This window comes from Perca flavescens, chromosome 12 (assembly GCF_004354835.1).
Source record: "Perca flavescens isolate YP-PL-M2 chromosome 12, PFLA_1.0, whole genome shotgun sequence".
Classification (NCBI taxonomy): domain Eukaryota; kingdom Metazoa; phylum Chordata; class Actinopteri; order Perciformes; family Percidae; genus Perca; species Perca flavescens.
The window spans coordinates 6,029,743-6,054,134 of NC_041342.1; the positions used below are offsets into that span (position 1 = coordinate 6,029,743).

Here is a 24,392-nt window from a genome sequence, read left to right on the forward strand (position 1 = left end):
TTCTAAGTGCAAGATAACAACTAGAAGCCCATACAGCAGTTTAAAACAAATGGATGTGATGAGGGCTTGGCATGTGCTATGTACTCTTTTTCTCTTTGGAAATTCAGATCTAACTAAGGGGATTTTTATGACTTTGAAACTGGCCTAAAACAGGCGGAACAGTTTAGAAAGAACCTGCTGGAGAGGAAATTACTTTTTTTTCAATGAATTTCAGAGCAAGGTTCAAAAGAGGCTGCTGCAGTGACATCTGAGCCTCTTAACAGAAGGGACATCAGTATTTATGCTATGCTATTTCCTTCTTGCTCACGCTACCCTCGGTCATTCCTCTCTCAGATGTTCAGCTTTGAGAGAGCAAAGCCTCGTGACCGGGAGGATGTTGCACTTCCCGTTCGGCAGTCTAGTGGTATTGTCTACCAGCAGTTAGTCCTTTCGCATCCTCTCCAATTAAACTGGGAGCTCAGTTTGGACCTGTAGGCAGCGAGGTTGAAACTAAAATCCCAGTTTGACTCCTACCTGATTCAGCTGTGAATAAAAGACACCAAAAACACTTAGTTGCTAATATTAAGGTTGAGTGGATCTTGCTGAGCAGGGGAGCAAAATTACAATAGACCTGTAATCAAATTACAATGTGCTACATTTCAGAAATTCATTCCCAAATATTCTCTCACTTGGTAGAGTCAGTTTTTTTTTTTTCCAGAACAAAATGTTCAGTGACAAGTAGACAGGTGTAATGAGGGACTGAACCACTAGGCGGAGCCTGCCTTCATTCTGCTATACACAGCCAGAAGCATCCATGTCATAGTGCTGCAACCTACCATCACAGTCTCCTAGATGTGACGTGGAGTTTCCATATTCCACATCTTGTTGAAAAGGCAGCCTGCAGTCACACGGAGATCAACACATCAGACGACTTCAATATTGCTCTATATTTCTAATATAATATTTCTCTCTCTCTCTCTCTCTCTCTCTATATATATATATATATATATACAATACAGGCTAAAAGTTTGGACACACCTTCTCATTCAAATGCGTTTCCTTTTATTTTCATGACTATTTACATTGTAGATTCTCACTGAAAGCATCAAAACTATGAATGAACACATATGGAATTATGTACTTAACAAAAAAGTGTGAAATAACTGAAAACATGTCTTATATTTTAGATTCTTCAAAGTAGCCACCCTTTGCTTTTTTATTAATAAGGGAAAAAATTCCACTAATTAACCCTGACAAAGCACACCTGTGAAGTGAAAACCATTTCAGGTGACTACCTCATGAAGCTCATTGAGAGAACACCAAGGGTGGCTACTTTGAGGAATCTAACATATAAGACATGTTTTCAGTTATTTCACACTTTTTTTTTTCACATGTATATATATATATATATATATATATATATATACACACACACAAACAGCAGAAAACGTCATTATAGTTGTTATGGAAATTCTCAGGAGCAGCACAACTCATACAACTCGAAAAACGAAATCTTGTTTGAGGGGAATTTAGGAATTAAACGGTACAGTGTAGTGCCATCCCAACTTCTAAAGTTCTTGTCTTCCTGAAGGTGTATGAAGGTTAAACTCATGCTGGAGGTGTTAAGTTTAGCTGAACCCTCAATGTAAACAAAGATATTGCGGGTGCCGTAAACACATATGCTTACCTAAATCATGAACCCAAACACCTACAGAGTGAAAACAATGTCAGCCGGACCAAACTGCATTACATCCTATCCTTTGGTGTGTTTGTGTATGAATGTGAGTATGTGTTAACTTCCTCCCCTGACTTTGGCAGGATGGGATCGCTTGAGGCAGCATTGTCTTATTGTAACGCTGTTACGTCTCGTCTTCCGTCATCTATGGAGACACAGAGCTGAAGTACTCCTCTGCCCGAGACAGGTTATGACCTACTGCTGTTATGTTGGACCTGGGGTACCACTGTCTCAACTTACATAGCATGAGTTCATAAGCTGGAAAGTCCACCACAATAGTATCCTTAATTCACCAAATACAGTTATGTGATCTGTCATGGTCCAACATAACAGAAATAAATGAAGTTATACCTGATTGAAAATAACTTATCAATGTAAAAAAATGACTTTTTATATGAACATGTTTACATTTGCATATGAAATTGTACATTCACGGGGAGATTTGTTGATAGTAATCAATCAAATTGATATGGTGCATATTGATGTGTCATCCAGTGTAATAGGAGACACTATTGATCCCATTATTGATTTTCTCCTTTTGCTTGCCATCCCTCAGGGAGGTCCGAGGTCAGGGTCAGACACACAGATGATGATGAGAGCTGGAAGTAGGGATTGCGATAGTGGGTACAGTAAAATGTTTGACTTTGATACCAATAAGACCTCATATTGTTTATGGGAATATAAATGTATAAATGATAATGATATAAAAAAATTGAAACTATTATTAATTGATAAAGGTTGGTATTTAAAATCAAATACTATACACCCACACATCTTACAAAATAAAATAAATATACCTACACAATAGAAAAATAATCTGAACTGTTACATATTCAAAACTACATTTAAAAATGATACCATTATTTTTTACAGCTTTATTTAAACTTCCTGACTAAATGATTACAAAACACAGACAGAGGATGTGTGCTGTGGTTCAGTGGTCTCTTGCATCATCAGAGTCTGTTCATTGTCACAAACATGACCTGTTTAAGTGAAGACCACAATTGCATTATTTTACTGTGAGAGCCTTAAACACATAAAGAAGTAAAACCTTTTACACTTAACTAAATTACATTGTTATAATAATATACGGACACCATGTTAGTAGTAGATACAGTGTGTTGGCTTATTTTAAATAACTATTTACCAGAGTGTGTTTGCTTAGCCATTTTTGACATTACTTTACTTATTTATTTATTTATAATTTTCCTCTTTATTGTATTGCATTTGTCCACAGTTTGATTTCAATTACCGAGCAACAAGTGTCACTGTCCACGTTGTTTCAGCTCTTTCTGTTTCTTTTGTTTTGTAACTATCTCCGTGATTCTCCTTGAGGGGGCATTGTGGAATAAACTAAAATCTAAAGTCTTGGTTTCAGACACAGGAGCTTGAATCCACGTCTCTTAAACTACAAGGTAGAGCGCTTGTGGAAATCCACTAATTTGGAAGTGCACAGACTGCATTTAAAGGAGCTTATTGTCTCGCTAAACGAAATGATGAAGCAGGCTAGATCTAAGTATTTTTTTGATCTTGTAAATCAGAATACGAGAAATCCAAAAGCTGTATCAGATATTATTCAGAATATTGTTTCACCCTCTACTCCTTTGGTGCCTGTTTTCACCACTGAGGACTGCAACAACTTCTTAAAATATTTTGTTAATAAGGTGAAGGAAATCAAAATTTGTGTAAAAACATCTGATGAGAGCCCAATTGTGGTAGCTACCCCAAATTGCTCCTGGGCTAACTTTTCTACTGTCTCATTAGATGATGTCATGGTCTTACTTAAAACAATGAAACCATCCTCATGCCCATTGGATATATTACCAACATCCTTATTTTTTAAAGTGATAGATCTTGTTTCTCCTTTTGTTGTTAAAATTATTAACATATCACTTTCCACTGGGATCGTCCCAAACTATTATAAACAGGCAGTGATAAGCCCCATTTTAAAAAAGCCCAATTTGGATTCAGGGGAGCATTCTAATTATAGGCCAATATCAAAACTGCCTTTTCTTTCAAAAGTCTTGGAGAAAGTAGTATCTGAGCAGCTAACAGCTTTTCTAAATAACAATGAACTCAGGTTTCACAAAGATGCACTCGACGGAGACTGCTCTCCTCAGTGTGTCAGTGTGAGTGTCAAATGATGTTCAGATGGCTGCTGACTCGGGAAGATACTCAGTATTGGTTTTATTGGATTTATCAGCAGCTTTCGATACAGTGGACCACAAATTACTGTTACATAGACTGGAAAAAGAGTTTGGTGTGGTTGGGCCCGTTTTAAAATGGTTTTCTTCTTACTTGAGTGATAGAACCTTTTCTGTATATGTAAATGATATACTGTCTGAAACCACTCCATTCTTAAATGGTGTTCCTCAGGGCTCTGTCCTAGGTCCACTATTATTCTTACTGTACATTACCCCTCTTGGAAAAATTTGGAACAACTTTAACAATGTGTCATACCATTTTTATGCGGATGACATACAGTTGTATTGCTCGTTCAATGACTTTGAGTTACACAAACTAACGGATTTATTGGACTGTATTTCCTGTGTAAAATCGTGGCTTGCTAGTAACTGCCTCCAATTAAACACGAAAAAGACTGAAACCCTGATTGTAGCCCCAGACAACAAAATTCCATCCATCATCCAACATCTTGGTTCTCTGAGCTCCACTGTCCAGTCGAGCATCAGAAATCTTGGTGTCTGGTTTGACCACTCAATGTCTTTGGACTGCCATTCGAGACTTCTGGTCAGAAATAGTTTTTATCATCTAAGAAATATTGCAAAATTGATGGTCTTAATGGTCCCAAAGACTCGCTATAAAACACGGGGAGACCTGTCCTTAGAGGCTGTAGCCCCCAGACTCTGGAACGCCTTGCCCTTGCTCCTCCGTGTGGCTGATTCTGTTGATTCTTTTAAAAGGCAACTCAAGACACTGTTATTTAAACAAGCTTTTAGTTGACTGGGTTTAATTTATATATATATATATATATATATATATATATATATATATATATATATATATATATATATAATGTTTTATCTTCATCCAATGTATTTTAATGTGGTTGTACCTTGTGAAGCACTTTGTGATTTTTATCTGTGAAAGCGCTCTATAAATAAACTTTACTTACTTACTTACTTACAAGAACACTCTGACATTGTTTGATTTTTAGCATTTGTTCTCCTCATTTTACGTAATAAAGTGAAGTATGTATTCAACATGTTGCTTTCCAGACCTTTCCATGTACCACATACAGGAATGTTGCCAATACAACTCTTCGCATATAACGTGTCCTGAGTTTGCAGACAGCAGGTCTGCAGAGGTAGGAAACTCACAAGTTGGTGTGTGGGTGTGTGTGTGTGTGTGTGTGTGTATCCTCACCGTGTGCCTGGTCTCAGGAAGGAGCAGGTGCTGCCTCTGGTCCAGCCACAGTACGGGTCCCTTGAGGCTAGACAACTCCTACACACCAAGGAAAATAAAAAGTTAAGAAATGTTGAGTACTGACCAAGGATACTGACTGTACTGACCCGATTCTCCCAGCGGCCATTTTGGCAATTTTTGCCGGAGACAAAGTTACCTATCAAACCTTTTTACAGTTTGTTAGTTTTACAGCTATGGATTTAGCAGGAAAGTCAGCTTAACTATTGTCTATCTGGCTAACGAGCTAACTAGCTAGGTAAAGTGGGCCGTTAAAACCCTAAAATGTGAAAAACCATATGCCCCAATGGAGATTTGTGATACATTTCTGCTGTGGGAATCTTGCTCACAGTGGAGGGTTCTACTTCAAAATATCTGTATATGTGCAGTAACAAACAAACGCCTTCTCGGTATTCATAATAAATCATCTAGATCAAGAGGATGTTGAAGCCTCCCAGATTAAAGCTAGCTGTAGTTCAACAATAACATGCTGATTTATCAGCCGAATTGCATTAGATTTTAGGGGCGCCCCAGTAGCTACCCTGGTTGAGCCTACACCCCATGTACTAAGGCTTATAAGAGTCCTTACAGTAGCGGCCCAGGTTAGATTCTGAACCTCTGCCCTTTGCTGCATGTCATCCCCTCTCTCTCTCTCCCCCCTTCCCTGTCAAATCTTCAGCTGTGCTATCAAATAAAGGCGCAAAAAAGCCCCAAAACAATCGTTCTAAAAAATTATTTTATTAAAACAACTGCACTAATAGTGAGCGAGAGCAAAGGGGCAAAACAAAAGTTGGCCAGTAAGTCGTCCCTTGGCTAATAGCCAATAATTATCATACAAAGAAAACATTGAGGGAATGAAAAAATACTCTCTGAGACAAAAAACGGTGCCTGTGTGTCACGTACTTCATGCAGCGTGAGTGCAGGTGGCAGCGAGATGTGGGCACTCGGACCAGACAGGAGGGGAAGGCCAGCAGCAGACTGTGACTGGTCCGGTCCAACGACAGAGACAAGAGCTGACGAGCCTGAGGAGAGTCCTCGCCACATCTGGAGACAGCGAGACACACAAGTGTGAAGACGGGAGGCAGAGGGTAAGGAGCCAGCAGAGGGAGGTCAGTGTACGCTTTTTGGCCTTAAATCAAGTTGTGACAGGGTCAAAGGCTTCATCTGTTGGTACTTCAAGTCAGACAGCCCCATACCCTAACCCTTACACAAACGGTCACAACATCAGCAGAGTCCTGCACAGACACTGCACAGAGCCAGAGCTGTGTGCTGGGAAGAAATAAACTCTGTTGCCTGTCAGTGGATGAAGCCAAAACCCCTATTTTTCTGCCACCATTTTTGACAGTCAAGTCTTTCACAGTAATACACAAGACAAGAATTATAAGTTGCAAAGGTTTTCTGCTGCTACAAGAGTTTAGATCCTGGATGACATGAAAACAGGAATAGTTTGTATACATTCTGATCAATTCAACAACACACAATATGCTTATTTTCATTATTAAGTGAAATAGAGCTGAAATGTTTAGTTTCAGTTTAGTAATCAGGTTACAGCCTCTCAAATACGCAACTTTTATGCTTTTTTATCTTCTGGTTTTGGACTATTCACATAAAACAAACAATTAGAAAAATAACCTTGGACTTTAAAATTGACAATTTACAGTACATTTCGACATAATTGTTATGCTATTTATTAAGTGAATAATTAATCGAGTCACATTAATCGATAATAATGATTGTACGTTGCAACCATAAAATCTAACTCTTTAACTATATATGTGAATATATCTGTAATAAATCAGTCCTTCCTTTTTTGTGATTACTGCGGGCAAAAATCCTTGATTATGCGGCACGTTTTCTTAAAAAATGCGATGGAATATGCGGGATATTTATGCAATTTTATGCGATGAAATTGCGGGAACTTGCAAAAATTGTGAGAACTTGCAAAAACTGCGGTTTGATGAAAAAGAGTAGAAAAAAAGTGATTCCCCCCAACACCCTGCTTTTCGATGATGTTCACGTCGCATAATTCCGTCACTTCATAACGTTCCCATGGCAACAGGGGAAAATGGCTGCTCTTATGTGAAGTAAACGCAACATTTTTCAACTTTCTGCTAAAATATATGGGACTTTTTTGCAACGAAAATGCGGGGATTATGAAATCATGCAAGCCCTGCATATTTTGCGCGGAAATCAGCAATTTATGCGGTGAAAGTGTGGCGTATTTGAAAAAATGCGGACTTTGGCTGATTATGCATTGAATTATGCGATCGCATAATTGCGTTTTTCTGGAAGGACTGATAGATACGATCAAATAAATAACTGAGTTGTCTCCAACTCTAAGCTGAACTTCAAAATTGTTAAAATGTAGAATACGTGTAATTGAAGACAGTTCTTGGATGAAAGGCACTGCTGCTCTCCAGAGGCAGGCAGCATAAGACCTGATCTGGAGCAACATGTCAAAATGTATTACTTAATGGAAATCAGGGGCACATATGTCTTGACTCCTACTCACTTCTCTGGGTTGAATCCTTCCACCTCCTCCAGAAACACACTGCCGTGGGTGACAGGATCTCCGCTGGGAATCATTAGAAACTTCAGGATGGTTCCTCGGGTTGAGCCCAGGAACAAGACCGTACGGTTCTTATGGGGACCAGCTTCTGTGTCCACCACCATGGCTGTCAGCTGGTACCTACATACATAGACAGATAGATAGTGAAAACACATTCTCCACCTTTATCTTTCTTACAAGCTATGATGTCTATTTTAAGATTTATGCTTTGCTTTTTCATGCCATGCAGAGTCCTGCATGGGCGCTATCAAACATCTGAGTCCGTATGCGTACCGTCCCATAGTCTTGACGATCCAGGGTCTGTGCCCCAGCAGTGGAATGGTCTCGTCCATCAGTGGGTGGGTCTTCACAAAGTTCAGCACCTCATCCGGCAGTGTGGTAGAGGAGCTAAATCTGGATCCCTGCACTGCACATCCCCCTGGTCTGCAGGCAGAGAAAGAGACAGAAGAGAGTTGGATAGACAGGAAAGGGAGAGAGCGATAGAACTCCAGAGAGAGCGAGAAGAAAAGAGCCAGAGGAGTTCTTTTTGCGGCTGCTGTAAACTGATTTAGAATATTTGCTGAATAGTAGTGAAGTTGCTGTGTGATTGACAGATGGAGCTTACAGCAAGGGAGTAAGTAGACTATATATGTGAGACAGATGCTCAGTAAAGCAGCACTGCAGTATTATGCCCAAGATCGGCTCCCATACACTTTGCATAACAGTACCTCGGTTTAGGCACCGCTTCGTCCGGCACAGGAGTCCAAATAGACTCGGGGGATTTCTGCTCCTTAAACCGGCCCTCAAAGACATGAGCGAGCTGCTGCATGTCGAACACACACACCGCCGAGCCAGGGATGCTACCATAGAAAAACAGATATAAGACGGTGATGAGAAAAATAGTAGTTAGTTTGTTCTTGTTTGTGTGCACATTGTGTGCATCTCTGTACCTGTTTGGTGGCGTGGAGAAGAGTCCCAGGATGACATCTCGTCCCTGCATGTGGATGATGTTGCTTGTGGCGTGCAAAAGGTTGAAGTAAAAGTGTGAATCTCCCGGCACGGAGCAGTTGAGACGCGCTTTCAGAAATGTGGTCCACTGTTTCTCGAGGACGCGCTGAGAGCCACCCAGGTCTGCCTTACACACACGAGCTACACGGGACACCATCACCTGGAAAAATACGCAAGGTTCAGTAATGTGGAGGTTTAATAGAATAACAGAAGAAGAAAGAAAGAAAGAAAGAAAGAAAGAAAGAAAGAAAGAAAGAAAGAAAGAAAGAAAGAAATGACCTTCTCTAGATGATGAAACTCCATAGCCATCTCTCTGAAGAAGAAATAAATATGAGGCCCCCACTCCATGGAGCTCACAAAGTAGGGCTCTGAAATATAATATGAGAAAAACACAGTTAGAAAAACACACACATACACACACACACACACACACACACACACACACACACACACACACACACACACACAAACAAAAGAGTAGCGGAAGAGTGCCGGGGGCCAAACTTAACGCTCCACAGTGCCTGACATGGAGCTGTAATAACAGTTGCATCAACATGGGCCGCTGCTGTCCACGGGCCTCGCTCATCCAATATTCATGTCCTGTTTAATTTAACATCATGGACAAGAGGATACACATTATTTATCATTTATTCATCCAGCACTGTTCCAGCTTTGACCTGGCCTGGCTTGTTTTTCTCTCCATGGAAAACAGACTCAACTGTTCAATATACGGCTTGAAACCCTGAATCTGTAGAGTTCAACTAACCTCAATACATCACTCTGTCGGAGCATCTGCCACTTAGAATAATTCTATTACATGTAGGCCTTATCATGTTTAGTTTTGCTGGCTTGTTATTTAGCTCCGCCACCTGTTAGACACTCATAAAAAGCCACAACCTTTTTCTTTTAGTAAACTACTGACAATAATGGCGATGGTCTCTTTTCTTTGTTTCCTGGTTGTCTACTGAAGGTGTGTGACTCAGGAGAGTCCTTTCAATGCGTCTGTTTCTAAAAGTACCTCGGAACCATTTGGAGTCGTGTTTGACTGTGCGGAGGGCGGGGCTGTCGCCGAGACTACGATAGATCACCGCATCGATGGCCAGGAAGTCTGTCACAGTGCCGGTAAAGAGACTACCATCTGAAAACGACAGAGGTCCACGGAGAGAGGAAAGGAGGAGATTGGGAAGAAGGAGAAGCAGGGGAAGATACAGATGGAGAGATAGCACAAGGTCAGGAAGATTAAAACCAAACAAGCAAGGCAGTGAGAGGTCTGACTATAAATCATTCGTAAAGGTAAACACAAGGGCACAGGCGTTTTAATGTCTGGAGCTGAAAACGGAGAATGATGTCCACTAGAAAGCCTGAATTCTTCATCTTTAGTGTGCAAACTGAAGATACTACCTGCAAATAAAGCCACATTGGCATGTCGCGGATCATACGGGCACCGTGCCATCCCACTGACAGGCTCTCCCACCATGTCTAGAGTGTCTCTCTGCAAAAGGAAAAATATATATTTATGTGTTTATATAGATAAACAAACTGGTAAGCACACAGAGCACGACCAGCTGACAGATAGATGGATACTAACAGTGTAGTTGGCACACAGCGGGTTGAAGGCGTTGGTTCCACATACAAACAGGCCGCCATGCTGGCTGAGCAAAACCTTGATGAAATTACGGCACTCTCCCTACAGAAAATAACACAAAAGGGAAACGATTAAAGATGAGAGGAAAATCACAAGCTTCAGGGCAACGGTTTCGAACTAAAGCTAAGCTCAAAACTACCAGTGAGAGTGAGAAGGCAGCAAGTGTGAAGTGTGAAAAAAATGCAGCTTAAAACAATCCTCAGAGGAAATAACATCCTTAACCACACTCCATCTGGAGGAACAATAGGACGGGGACTTTATAGCTGTCTTCAAAGTGGCAGCTGCTGATTGAGCTGAGATTTAAAGTTTCTGCCACTGAATCTGAAACTAAAATGACACTGGGCAGCCCCTCGGTCTCTTTGTGATACTTCAGCAACAGTGTCTGATGACGTGAATTAGCAAAGATGGGAAAAATTATTGATGGAACTCAAGAGAAATTCAGCACTCTTTTCTTGGTATTGAATGATGCTACAGTAGCTATTACTAGTTTTACAGTATGTTTGAAGTTATATTTTGTTGGAGGACATTTTAGTAACTAATTGAGCGTCAGCGTCAGTTCCGGCAGGCCAAGTAGTCAAGACGCTGCTAACCGCTATTGGCCTACAACACGTGGTCGCATCAGCTGATCTGCATTAGCTGAGCTGCAGCAGCTGGTCAACTCCCCTCGCTGCTAAATGGCTACTTAAAGTTGCTTTAGTTTGCTCCTAACTGCTCGCTGCTCGCATCTATGCAACCCACCTCCTTCCCAGCTCCACCTTGTCGTGTAGAACGTGACATACGCTTCTATGTCATCGCTGCTGCTCTGTTCATATGGGGGAATAGTTTAGCTCTTGCGTCCCCTAATGCTGCTGCTGTCCTCTGACTCTCTGCTCTTTAATGGTGCTCATGAAAGGTCAGGGGACTCCTCTGAACAGAACCATAACGCCAAATTTAATTCGTAATTTATTCAATAAAAGTTCTTAAAGCATTTTTATTGTCTGCGTTGTTCTTGACTTAATGGACCTGACAGAACTGGGATTAAGACAGGAAGTTAGTTTGCATTCAATTTGCCTGGCTCTGTGTAGTCTTGGATGAACGGAGATTCCTTTCCAGGATAATTCACCTCACCACCACATCACCTTGCTGTCTGTGTGTCGCCGTTCTCTTCGGGAAACAACAACAAACTTCGAGCTAGCAAGCTACACGCTGAAAATGGCAGGTTTTGAAGGAAATCTGTATCGTGCAACAAGGCAGGCCTGCTTGGTTCTTTCAGGGAATGATTGTAAAGATTTACAAAGAATATGTTTACGGCATTTACTCTCTAAATACCTCCCATTACTGTATTGTGTGAACACTTAACTTCATTTAATATTGTATGTGGCGTTTTCTTTTGCGGGGTGCAAATGTTCCACCGAAACAAGTTCCTTTCTTAGACTATTTTGCAGATCCACTGTTGATGCGTCCAGAGTTTAACACCGCCCAAGACAATTGTGATTGGTTTAAAAAAAATGCAAACAACCCAGAGTTCTTTTTCTCTCCCATCCAAGAATGTATGTGTGGTGTAGCCAGACTTAGTCTATATCCTTCGCGTTCCACTTCCGGGATTGCTCTGAAGCTGCAGGAAATTCCGCCGGATGTATGTATTTTCCATTTCCTTCCGCTTTCTTTGTGTTAGAATTTTAAATTCGGTGGATTTCTGAGGACCTTGGTTAACTGCTCCTCAGATCTCTGCAGGGTAAATCCAGACAGCTAGCTAGACTATCTGTCCAATCAGAGTTTTCTCTCACACAACTATTTTGCAGCGGTTCTGTGTGGAGTTTTGCATCACTCATGATGATTCTGATTGGTTTAAAGAAATGCCATTAAACCAGAGCACGTTTTCCTCCCATCCCCAAATGCTATGTGAAGTAATAATAATAATAATAATAATGATAATAATAATAACTTTTATTTATATAGCATCTTTCAAGAAACCCAAGGACAGAATTACTGTGGCTAAGCTAAAGGAGATTGTAGGCTGTGGTAAACAGGTGGTGTTTCAGGAGTTTTTTAAATATGTCCAGGGATGTAGCATTTTGGATATCAGCAGGGAGGGTGTTTCAGGGGGATGGGGCTGCAACACTAAAGGCTCTGTCTTGAGTAGCCAGACTCTCCTTGAGCACTCTTTGGAGATAGGGATGTCAATGCGAGACAAGGCTCTGTGTACCAGCACGTTTAAAAAAACCTCACAAATCATTATTATTATTATTAATTACATACTATCTTGTTTGTTTAATCCAAACAAAACAAAAACACGGGGGGGCGGTTATGCTGGTTATGCTTCCTGGAGTCTCTCCTGGTGGCCTGGCCACAGCTGTATGGATTACACAGATATAACAGTGAGTGTAAGACGTGCTTTTGGAAAGAGCCAGGCTAGCTGTTTCCCCCTGTTACCAGTCTTAGTGCTAAGCTAAGCTAACCAGCTGCTGGCGACAACAACATACATCATATACATCTGTACCGTAAATATGTAGCTGGAGCCAGCAGCTGACTAGCCTAGCTTAGCTTAAAGACTGGAAGCAGCCATATTTGCACATCATTTTAGTGTTTGCCAAATGCCAACCAAACAGTGCTCTTGGCATTAATTAATCATGCTTATCAACTAATAGTATTCCAGTGTGTGTTTGAACTGCAGAGCTAATCAGTGTTAGTTATTATTATGGTTTAAATGAGACTGAGCAAACACAATGCTATATAAGACAATGATGCAGCTTCATCCAAGCCTGCTCCTCTTAGTACGTTTATCTCTTTTACCTACAAATTTCTGTACTTTTAATCCTGTTTTTTATTAATTTTTTTACACATGGTACTCGTGTCACAGCTGTGAATGTAGCATTTTTGTAATAATTGCTATCCTAATTTAATTTATTTGTCTCACCTTTTCTTTCTTTTTTTCCTCTCCTTCTATCTGTGTACGCCACAGTCATTTGGGGTGGGGTGGGGGGGGTGGGAGGGGTTTGATGTTAAATTATGATGATCCATTACATTGTTGTTGGGTTTTGTTGTTGTTGTTGTTGTTATTGTTTTGAAAATTTTCAATAAATAAACTGTTAAAAAAAAAATGAGGCTGAGCAAGCAAGAGATGAGTTTTCAAATGTGGAATTTTCGTCGTCTGATAATATATTGGTAAATAATGTTGTTATTGAGATACTATGAGAGTAATTTGGTAGACCTTTTGTCATAGCAGACCCTCTGATATGGCACAGCAGGAAACGCACAGGTGGAAGTAATTAAAGGAATAGTTTGACATGTTATGGGAATACGCTTGTTTGCTATATCTTACCTGGATATAGATGAGAGGATTAATATTCAGTAAAGACATGAGGGTGGTATCAATCTTCTTATCTAAAAAATGTGTGTATTTCCCAAACACTATTCCTTTACCAACTATAATAATGAATGCATTCCATTCAGCCGTTTCACTTAAGTTCAGTTCCCAGGTATGCTGGCTAACTGGCACACCTGAACACAACAGAGCCATCATTAATGTTATTAGTTCCACCTGTGCTTTCCCTGCTATAACATTTAAAAATGTCTGCTGTGAGAGATGTCTATTTTTGGACTTGGATAACTATAACTGCATACTTGCCTAATAGATGCTAACAGACTGTAAAGCATTAGTTCTGGTCTAGTACCTGTTCTGCTGTATGTCAGATGATTGCGTCATTTAGTCTGAACCTTAGAATTTGATCTCTTCATCTGAGTTAGCTGGCTTTAGCTTCTCCTTTCTGTCTTTTGTCTTCTTCCTCTTATGCTCTCACCACATCATATCTCCACCTCTACATCTTGGCCAAGTCTTTCTCTTCCCGTCTTGTATCACAGCTTTAATTCCTTTTTTTTTTTTTTTTTTTTTGCTCTTACATCTTTTTTTTTTTTTTTCTTTCTTTCATCTGTGTTCTTTGAAGCAACACCTCTTTTTTTCTTTTCCTTTTGTGTTTCTTCACCACTTTTCGTCCACCTACGCACATCCCATCCCATCCCTACCTACACCTCCCTTCCTCAACTGATTTCAAAACTGTTTCCTCCCTGAGGCTGTGTCACTCTTTCTGCTCAGTTTGCTTTGTACTGTTTCCTCTTGCCTCTTTTTCTTTTTGCCATGAGTTCCGCCCAGATAGGATTTTGCCAGTGGCACCGCTACATTTAAACAAAGAAAGCTTATATTTTTGGGTTACACCCTGTCAAGCAAGCCACCATCCCATCGAATCGTTCTCTTTTGTAGATTTGACATTCCCTTTATATCTCAGAACATGGTCAACTATCACTTTATCTACACACACAATTGTCCCACTTTCTAGTCTTCCCTACAGGCTATGAATGAGATATATGAAGAAAATTGGCACAATGCAGGTGTGCATGCCAATAACTTTCAAGCTTCATGGACATCTTTTTCGGCCTGGGTAGCGTTTCACCGAGCTGTGCGATTAAGTGATGCGCTGATTCTGTATCAACAAGATCAAATTTGTGTAAATGACGTATGCAGGAGCCCCTGCAGGAAACAAGTTTTCTCTAACAGCTTATGTCTGCCCATGCGTGTGATAGTATAGATGGATGGCGTTGATGCATGTAAGAGTGGATCTCAAAGTCAGAGTGTTGTGCATGAGCGCTGTACCTCGTGTTTGCCCTTCATCCGGCACACTCGGATGTCGTTCTTATTGGATTCCCACGTCCGTTTCTGCCGAAAGAACGAAGCACGGTCAGTTTGTTCTGTGTGTATGTGTACATTATCAACTGTCAGTGCCTGTTTGGTTTCGTGTAGGTGCAAGAAAATGAGTCCTACCTTGCTGTAGAACATCTCATCACCTGCCATGTTATCCAGCTCCACTCTGTACAAGTCATCTCTACAAAACACACAATGTAACACTATTACTGTTTCAATGTAATACTATTGGATATACATTATAAACAATGGGTAAGAAGGGGCTTAGCAATTCATTTAATGTTTTCAGCCAACATCTTTGACTTGTTTTTAACATTTTTTATTTGATTATTTATTTTCAGTTGATTTTCAGACTCAAACTGAATTATAACACATTTTGTTTGGGGGATTTTATCTGACGCCAGAGGGGACGGCTAACAGAGTTACAGCAGCTTATGCTACATAACACTCATTTCGCGAAAGAATTGTGTTTGTGTGAGTATATGCAAATGTATGATCTGTGATGCTCATAACAGTGGCCTGCTGTTGCATTAGAAAAAAAATGTTATCAGCTCACAATTTCTGTAAGACTGCTACCTGTACCTGTTGTGTTCTGGTCAAACAAGCTAAAGCCATGGAATTACAAATGCGTTTGAATTGTGAAATTTAAATGAGGTGGATTCTATCATTTATTTGTTCATTTCTTTGGCATTCATCGGTTTGTTTATGCCAAATATCTTTGCATCAGGTGGACCAGATTTGGCCCGGGGAACACTATTTTCCATATATGAGTTATGTGAACAAACAGCTTTCGCTTGACATTTAACAATGATGATTGAATGCTTCGTCGCCACAAACTGAAAATGTCCTCTACAGAGTGGCAGCAGACGGACGCTGTGGCATCAAATGAAAGCAAAAGGATATTTATGCGAGCACGTCAGTAACACACAGTTGGAGGCGGTTGCCGTTGGTTACCTGGCTCCTATGTAGAGCGTGCGGTTGACTTGGAGGACTGTCTGAATGTGCAGCTCCTGTCTCTGAGCTGAACGATGAGCTCTGCCCAAGAACACCGGATACCTCCGCACAACTGACATGAACACACAGACAGACAGACAAACAGAGTGAAACGCTTACTAAAAAAAACCAAGAAATACGGTGCCTTGCTCAAGGATACTTTGACAGTTGATGAAAAATCGAGTACTTTTCCCATCTATATTTACCCTAAAAACTTCTCTAACCTTCACTTTAATAGTGTCTCCACTCATTCTTGATGCTTTTGTTTAGGAAAACAGAGGTAATGGAAAGAGATGAATGGTGCAGCAGTTAAAGTACACTGAAACACTTTAATCCTCTCAGTGTTTTTCTTTCCGCTTTTGTCGATGCATGCAAGCACCATAATGAGTAAAACTGTGTGCGACCATTATTGTAATGTTATCGTGAGAAAAGGCCTTCCCTCCCTATCCTCCCTTTGGATAAGTGGGAGAGTGCAGATGAGGTGGAGAGAGAAAGTGGCAGTATATGTGAAAGTTTCGAAGAGGAGGACGACGATCTCCGCAGGGAGCCCTCATCATCAGGAGACAGATTGGGAGAACGTCTCATTGTCCTTGACTGCAGGGGAGGGAGAGAGGAGCACGTAGCGATCCATCTCCACCTGTCTCCCCGCCTTCTCTCTTCCACCCCTCAGCCTTCTCTCTTGTCATCTGTATCACCCCATCCAATCCAATTGTCTCCCACTTTTTCATCTTCCTGCACCTCTCAAAATCCATAACAATCATTTCTCTCTGCTCTCTCGTTCTGTCTGTCTTTATGTCTTTCCTTCTCTCTACTACCTATAGGAGTGAAGTCTCTTTATTTATCTGGATGCCTGGGTAGCAAGAAAAGCAGCACCACACCAAAGCTCTGCCCCTTGACCCCCGACGTCCACATCCACCGTGAAGCCATTCATCATCAACGCTGCAAATACAGTCACGCTCTCACACACACACACACACACACACACACACACACACACACACACACACACACACACACACACACACACACAGAGTAGGAAGGAAACATACCCTCTACGGGGACGTAGCTGAGTGGACTGGGTTCCTCTGGGAATGAGCCATCCGCCAGTTGAAGCAGCAGTAGAATACATGTGAAGAGAGGAGCCACGGTCGCCATGGCAGCAACACACATGCACTGAAGAGAGAGGGGAGAGAAAAACATCAAAATAATTTTTTTAAATATATGTTGTGTACACTATATTTATCTTAATTAACAGGTGACTGTGTGTGTGTGTGTGTGTGTGTGTGTGTACACACACACGCGAAGACAGGGTCAGAAGTGCAGCAGGGTGACTGCTGCCACCAACTTGGCTTCAGCAGGGGAGCGTATGTGTTTGTATTGTCTGCTTCGGGGGTGTAATGAGGGTCTATTGTCAGAAATGTCACTCCATTGTCACACAGTTTGAATTGAAGGGGATTCTCACAGTCATATAACACACCAAGAGACAAAACAGTCACAGGATTACAAAGCCACTTTGGGAGGTAACGTTCCGTTCACTAATTGGGTTTCTATAGGGAGATGTGAAGGATATATTACGGGTAATTTGCAGCAAAGAAGGAACAGCTGAAGAAAGTGGAAAAAGAAGGGACGAAGGGCGTGACCCGGGTAAGATGGACAATCTTTCTAAAGGTCAAAAGTCAAGTATGCTCTAAATCACGATCAAGAAGAAGGGAAGGGAAAAGATTTTTGGACTTTAAAAAAAGCTAAGAGGCCGCAAAAGGGTCACTCTTGTGCTGTGAGCGCACACACACATGCACGCTCGCACGTACGCACGCACACACGCACACACACACACACACACACACACACACACACACACACACACACACACACACACACACAAAACAAGAGTCTACAGCCAGCGGTATTTCAGCACAGCAGTGCTTTGAGCTAAATGCTAACATCAACATCCTAAAATGCGCACAGTGACAATGATAACATGCTGATGTTTAGCAAGGTATAATGTTTACCATTTTCACCATCTGATTTTAGCATGCTAACATTTGCTAAGATACTAGCAAAATACAAAATATATATTAGAGCTGGCCAATATATCGATATTATATCGATAACGTGATATGAGACTAGATATCGTCTTAGATTTTGGATATTGTAATACCGTAATATGACATAAGTGGTGTCTTTTCATGGTTTTAAAGGCTGCATTACAGTAAAGTCATTTCTGAATTTACTAGACTGTTGTAACTGTTCTATTATTTGCCTTTACCCACTTAGTCATTAGGTATATCCACATTACTGATGATTATTTATCAAAAATCTCATTGTGTAAATATTTTGTGAAAGCAACAATACAATATCAATGCGGTATCGATATCAAGGTATTTGGTCAAAAATGTCGTGATATTAGATTTTCTCCATATCGCCCAGCCCTAATATATATAAATAGAGTTAAGGATACAAGCAGTAAATTAGACAGGATCTGACATGATGGCTAATGGTGACAGATTATGTTAGGTTCATGTTTAAAAATTCTGACTGCTGTTGCAAACAAAGGAGCTGCGGTAGCGCTCCTTCTATCACTGTGGGTGTTGCAGTCTGTTATGGAAGGAGATGCTTAAGACCCCCACAGTCTCATGCAGGGTGTTGCCATTTAACACAAAGTATAGCTGTGGTTGATGTAAATGGCATTAACTTTGCAGATATTTGGTCATAAACCAAAGTACTGGACACTGGAAATTTTGATCTGATGGTGGCACTAGGTGAAAAGTCAGGGGAACACCAAAGTCAATGGGATGCATCCTCCGGGGACCATGAGTATCTGTGTGAAATTGAATGGCAATCCATCTAATAGTTGTTGAGGCATTTCAGTTGGGACCAAATTGGTGGACTGACCGAAAAACAAAAATCCACGTTAGAGGGTTCAAACTGTTGAAAAAGAGGCCCCCATGCTGTACATCAGCATCTCTTTCACATATAAAACCAGGAGAGTGGAATAACACTGTTGCGCATAAGTTACTACCAGTCATAAAATGTGGCAGCCACGCCATCAAACACATGCTTAAATGTAGAAGCTCTTCTATGCATCTACTCAAATCGCCTTTGGCTCAGCAACAGTGTCTTTGATGTGAGAATACTTTGAAAAAGAAGAGGAGATATAAAGAGAAGGAAAGACAGGACAAACACTAGTACTCAGTTTTTGTCTTGGGTTGTTGCGAGTGCTGCTAAAATCCTATGTAGAATTTCATTCATTTCACAAATGAAAAGAAAGGTTGGAAAGAAAAGAAAAATGTGTGAGCAATATGAATGTCATAAATCAACCTAAACACCGTGTTACATGTTTCCCCCAACCCCCGCTTATTTCCTTTCATCCCCCGTCTCGCTCCGTCCATCACACACCTCCTCCCGTCATTTCTGTTTCTTTATTCCTTTCAGCTTGTCTGTTCCAGGATAAAAACCCTACGACTATTTTCAAAGATAGAATAACAGGTAGAGATGTGCTAGTTGCTAAGGTGATGGCAGCTGCTATTTGAAGCACCCAGATGCACCCAGATGTAACACGCACATACTCATATATATAAGCACATTCACCTGTGTTGCCAACACCTCAGATTGTGCATGTGTTTAAGTGACAAGCAGTGAGGCGATGTGGTGCTGCAGACTATACACTGGGGGACACTTTAAATGAAATTCTAGACCAGAGATTGCAGGTTTGACATTTCTAAGCCTTCTCCTCATCAGAAGCACCAGAGAGTGGGGGGGGTTGTTTCATCTGAATCTTCATTGGCAGTCCATGAACTAGAACTGACTGAGTCAAGTGTGGAGTCAGACTCATTTCATTTTGGCAATTTTATGAGAGGATCCACATTTGAGGCTTAAGCCTAAAATTACATTTACTGTAATACATGGACTGAACTGATGGATGGATGGAATCAAATGAAGCGTGTGTTCCAGTGTGATTCTGGTGTGAGTAAAAAAAAGAAATCCCACTCCTTTTTCTGAGCTATAAGTCAGTCAAATCTGAAGTTGAACACACATAAATTATACACACATTTTTAGGACATACAATGCGTGATAAATGCATCCATGAAAGCGCTCAGAAATGATATCAACAAAGACGTGCCTGGCAACTCAGGACAAATCTTCACATTTTCCTTCAGTATCAAAGTAATCTAGTGACAGTTGTCTGTACAGCCATTGGTATACATTGCTGACAGGAACTGCTAATATCTAATATCTAATTCCGTATACTGTTAATGGTGCCAATTTGCCAAAATGCAAACCAACATAGAGAAAAAAAAACATATCACACATACATATCACTATATCACAATCATTTTTGTTGCATAAAACTGTCCTAAAACATGTAAAGTACAATTCATATGCGAATGTAAAACATTACTAAGCAGCCCAACCTCTTCTGAAAACAACAATACCTGGCTATTACATGCAGTGACTCTGCTAAAAGCCTACAAGTAAAGAGAAAACAAGTGGGGCATTCCTCTTTCCTTCCTCCCTCTCTGTTCCTTTCTCTCACACACACACAAACACACTGCACATGCTACATGCCAAAACCCTGCGGCCAATCATTGATGTAGCCTCCTCATTAGAGTGTGTATTGATTAAGGTTATCGATCCATAAGATAAACCATCGGATCTGGGCCATGGCCAACATATTAGATCTCTGCTGCTGGCCAGTGCCATGACAAAGGCTCTGTGCTATAAAAACAATGTTTGGTCATCAAGGGTTCTGAGCGAAAGAGAGAAGAGACAGATGAAAGATAAAAGAGACGTGGTTTGAGTGCAAGACAAGAAACAAGGAAGAGAGACAGCGCCTGCTACAGACTTCCAGCTCATCAAGCTATAAAAAAACAAAAAAAACACCGGTGACAGAATGAGTTACAGGAAATCAAGGAAAGAGAGACGATCGGGTGGAAGGAAGAAAGGGTGTTATGCTATTTGTGTCAGATCATTTTGGTGTGATAGGATTAAATGGTGTGACACTGACACGGTTATCATGGGATGCATGTAATGATGGCGACAGCCACACAGTGTAATCCATCCTCATCAGGCAACCCATTAGCAAATCACCTGCTAACACTCACATCATTAACCAATCAGCAGGTCATCCGAAGAAGCACAATAACCTGCTTTCACCTCTTGTCCATTTGTTTCGTCCTCATCTGCTGAGACTGACATTTAATAAAGTATTTTTTCTCCGGCGTGTTCTTGTTCACCCGCCACAGCTGATCCGGAATGACAGGGGATAAGCGGCATGCTGGGAGATTCTACACAGCCCCACAGTATGTCAAGAAACTATATGGAAGATATCTATTTAATGATTATCTATTTAATATTTACCCATTTACCCATCCTAAAATGCCTCAGTGGCCTTTAGTGTATATTGGACATGCTCATGTTTGCACAAGGCATCTCAGCTATTAAAAGCTGCTGAGCAAGATCAATATACATCCTGCGATACAGAGACAGAATAAAAGAGCCCCATCCCAATCCCCACACTGAGGGGCATTTACTGACCACGAGGAAACACGGAGACATAAAAGGCCTCAGCAGTCCGTGCTGTGAAGGCTCAGATACACATATGCTGCAAGCGCTATTGGTTGAGATGTTTGAGCCATAACCTGTGCTACACCCAACTACAGTACAGCCATTAATGAATCCTTTAATATGTGTGTGTGTTTGTATGCATGCGTGTGTGACAAAATTGGACAGATCAAATCAAAAAAAAAAAAAAAAAAATTCTGATGCGTTGCAATACATATGTCATGATTAGGTCTACAGGCAAGTAGTCTCTCTGTCTGTCTCTCTCTCTCTCTCTCTCTCTCTCTCTCAGTCTCTTTCTCTGTCTATCCTTATGTCTATTTCTCTCAGTCTTTACCCCTCTTTCTCTCTCTCGCGCTCTCTGTCTTTCCCTCTGTCTCTTTCTCTCTGTCTTTCCTTCTGTCTCTCTCTCTGTCTTTCCCTCTGTCTCTCTCTCTCTCTCTCTCTCTCTCTCTCTAGCTGCTGCAGCCACTCCACTCTGTGCCTTTGTTACCGTAGCAACCAATAGCAAAGCTAGGCAGAGATTCTCTATTGCAGTAGATGTAAAAGCGAGGAGGGCAGGTTCGCCCCTAACACAAACATGCGTACACATGTGTAAGTGTGTGCGCACGCACACACACACACACACACACACACACACACACACACACACACACACATGGATACATGGATACATGCACACACTGATGCATACACTTAATCATTAACCCTGATCCCAAATGTACATGTTCATATGCATGAACACATACATGGACACAAATATAGGGGGGTTGGGGTCCCCTGTCTATCAGCAAGGAGGGGGATGGGGGAGCTGCAAGCATTTTGTCTCCACATTATCCACACTCTGGCAAGACAGTATAGCTCATTTGAAATCAATATGGCAACAATGGAATATATTCATTGAAAACGCAACAATGCTTTTATTGTACACTCTTCACTTAGAAAAGATGCTTACTGCTGAGCCTTTGTTTTTTTTAATGGGGTTTCCCCTTCAAATATATATTTCAACTGAATCTGAATGAGCTAGCTGGGTGATCATTGTTCTGTGAGGAACAACTTTACTGGCCATAAGCAAGTAAGCTGTGATGCCACAAACTTGATTTTGGACAGAAAGAAGTATGCGTGAGGATAATTCTCTTTTTCTAAATGCTTTTTGTCAAAAGAAACTCTGAGACCTCCTCTGCCGGATTATTATGACAAGATGATTTACAATAATAAAAAACAAATTGATCAAGAAAATTAACCAAACTGTAAAAAAATGGATTGATTGATCCCAAACTGGGACATTTCTGTGCTACAGGAGCACCCATACAGAATATACAAGAAGTATACTAGAAATAAGCACCACTTCATGTTAATAAATATTAACATGAAGACTCTGCTGAGATGGAAGTTCTTCTCCTTTGTTACACACTTGCTCCTCTAAGACGGTATGCAGGTTAAAGCCCGGAATAAAAGGAAGGAGGCCTGAGGGTAGAAACACAGACACGGGCTAAACTGGGAGAAGTGGGTCACCTTCACACGTCAGGACTCCACCCTACAAGCACTATAGCTTCATTAATAGACTTAAAACTGATTTCCACTGAAAATGGAAAGGACATGAACAAAATGTAGCCGTGAGAGGATTTCAGAACGTTTTTCTAACAATGGTGCAGTGCTGATTCCAGATAACTAAAGTTCAGACAAACATTGCGTGACTATCATAAATCTCTCATAGCTCGTCCATCAACAACACAAGTCGGTTGCATTATGTTTACTTCACAGATGTTACTCTCTCGGGTGCTTTCAAGCTTCAAGACAAAGCTGTTAAGAGGGATGTTGTGGAGCTTGGATTTGGTGTCATGCCTTTTTCTTTTTTTAAAGGTCATATTTCCTTTTTAAAAGAAACTCTATTTTCTTAAGTCACCATAAAGACACGCTGTTGAAAAAGGAAATTAGAAAGTATAAAAAGATGATGTGCTGATTTTGTATTTCAAGATAGAAGTTGTGAATCCTTTCACTCAATTCAGTAAATTTAATGGAGAAATATTAGCACTTTCACAATGGTGTCAGCATTCAGCTGGTCTGATTGCCACTCGATTGAAAATGCATGACAAACACGTGGATCTTAAGAATCTAGACGAGTAAAAGCACACATTTTATGAAATAGTTTGTCCACCAGGCTACCAGTATTTAGTACTGACAGCGTTGGTAGCACATACATCTAATGTTAAACTTCCTTGTTAAAGGAATAATTCAACATTTTTCAAGTTGCTTTCTGAGAGAGTCAGATGAGAAGATTGATACAACTCTTATATCTGTCCATTTAATATACATAAGGCTCCAGCCAGCAGCCAGCAGCCAGTCAGCGTAGCTCAACAGGGAGTAACAGTGAAGTGTAAAAATGTCAATTTTCCATTTTAGGCAGGGTTATGTGCCGGACTAGTCTGGCTATCACCAGACCAAGCTCAATCTTTTAAGATTGAGCATTGAGCTGCAGGACGAAATCAAATCGCCGGCAGGTCGGGCTGGGTTTAACCAGTCTAGTGCCGGACTGTTTCTTGGTTTAAAACGGGGATTTATGGGTTCTGCTGGTTACTTGGCAACAGCTCACCAGGCCACTAAAATAGTCTTGCACATAACACCCCGTAAAACTGATAAAAACACGTTTCTACACTTGGGTTTTTGTACAGATTAAACTAACAAGATCTAATGTGTTGATTAGTGAGCTTAAGAGGGGCTGGTATTTTTATTACCTTCAGACACCTAGCTGTTTCCATTCTTTGCTCGTGCTAGGCTAAGCTAATTGGCTACTGGCTGTAGTTTAATATTATTCTACAGACATGAGAGG

At 40.9% G+C, this 24,392-nt stretch overlaps 1 protein-coding gene across 1 annotated transcript in view; it reads right to left on the reverse strand.

The window, feature by feature from the left end:
• The window catches only part of LOC114565093 (semaphorin-6B), a 35,870-nt gene that overhangs the window by 4,232 nt on the left and 7,246 nt on the right, over positions 1-24,392 (reverse strand). Inside the window, exons 2-16 of the mRNA XM_028592932.1 lie at positions 17,053-17,176; positions 15,965-16,076; positions 15,131-15,191; positions 14,963-15,025; positions 10,279-10,377; positions 10,092-10,182; positions 9,709-9,828; positions 8,970-9,058; positions 8,633-8,850; positions 8,411-8,542; positions 7,977-8,126; positions 7,647-7,823; positions 6,038-6,178; positions 5,099-5,176; positions 816-877 (exon numbers count right to left, since the gene is read on the reverse strand). Coding sequence (XP_028448733.1) covers positions 816-877; positions 5,099-5,176; positions 6,038-6,178; positions 7,647-7,823; positions 7,977-8,126; positions 8,411-8,542; positions 8,633-8,850; positions 8,970-9,058; positions 9,709-9,828; positions 10,092-10,182; positions 10,279-10,377; positions 14,963-15,025; positions 15,131-15,191; positions 15,965-16,076; positions 17,053-17,173 — 1,714 coding nt within the window. The 5' untranslated portion in view covers positions 17,174-17,176. The remainder of the gene's footprint in view (positions 1-815; positions 878-5,098; positions 5,177-6,037; positions 6,179-7,646; positions 7,824-7,976; positions 8,127-8,410; positions 8,543-8,632; positions 8,851-8,969; positions 9,059-9,708; positions 9,829-10,091; positions 10,183-10,278; positions 10,378-14,962; positions 15,026-15,130; positions 15,192-15,964; positions 16,077-17,052; positions 17,177-24,392) is intronic.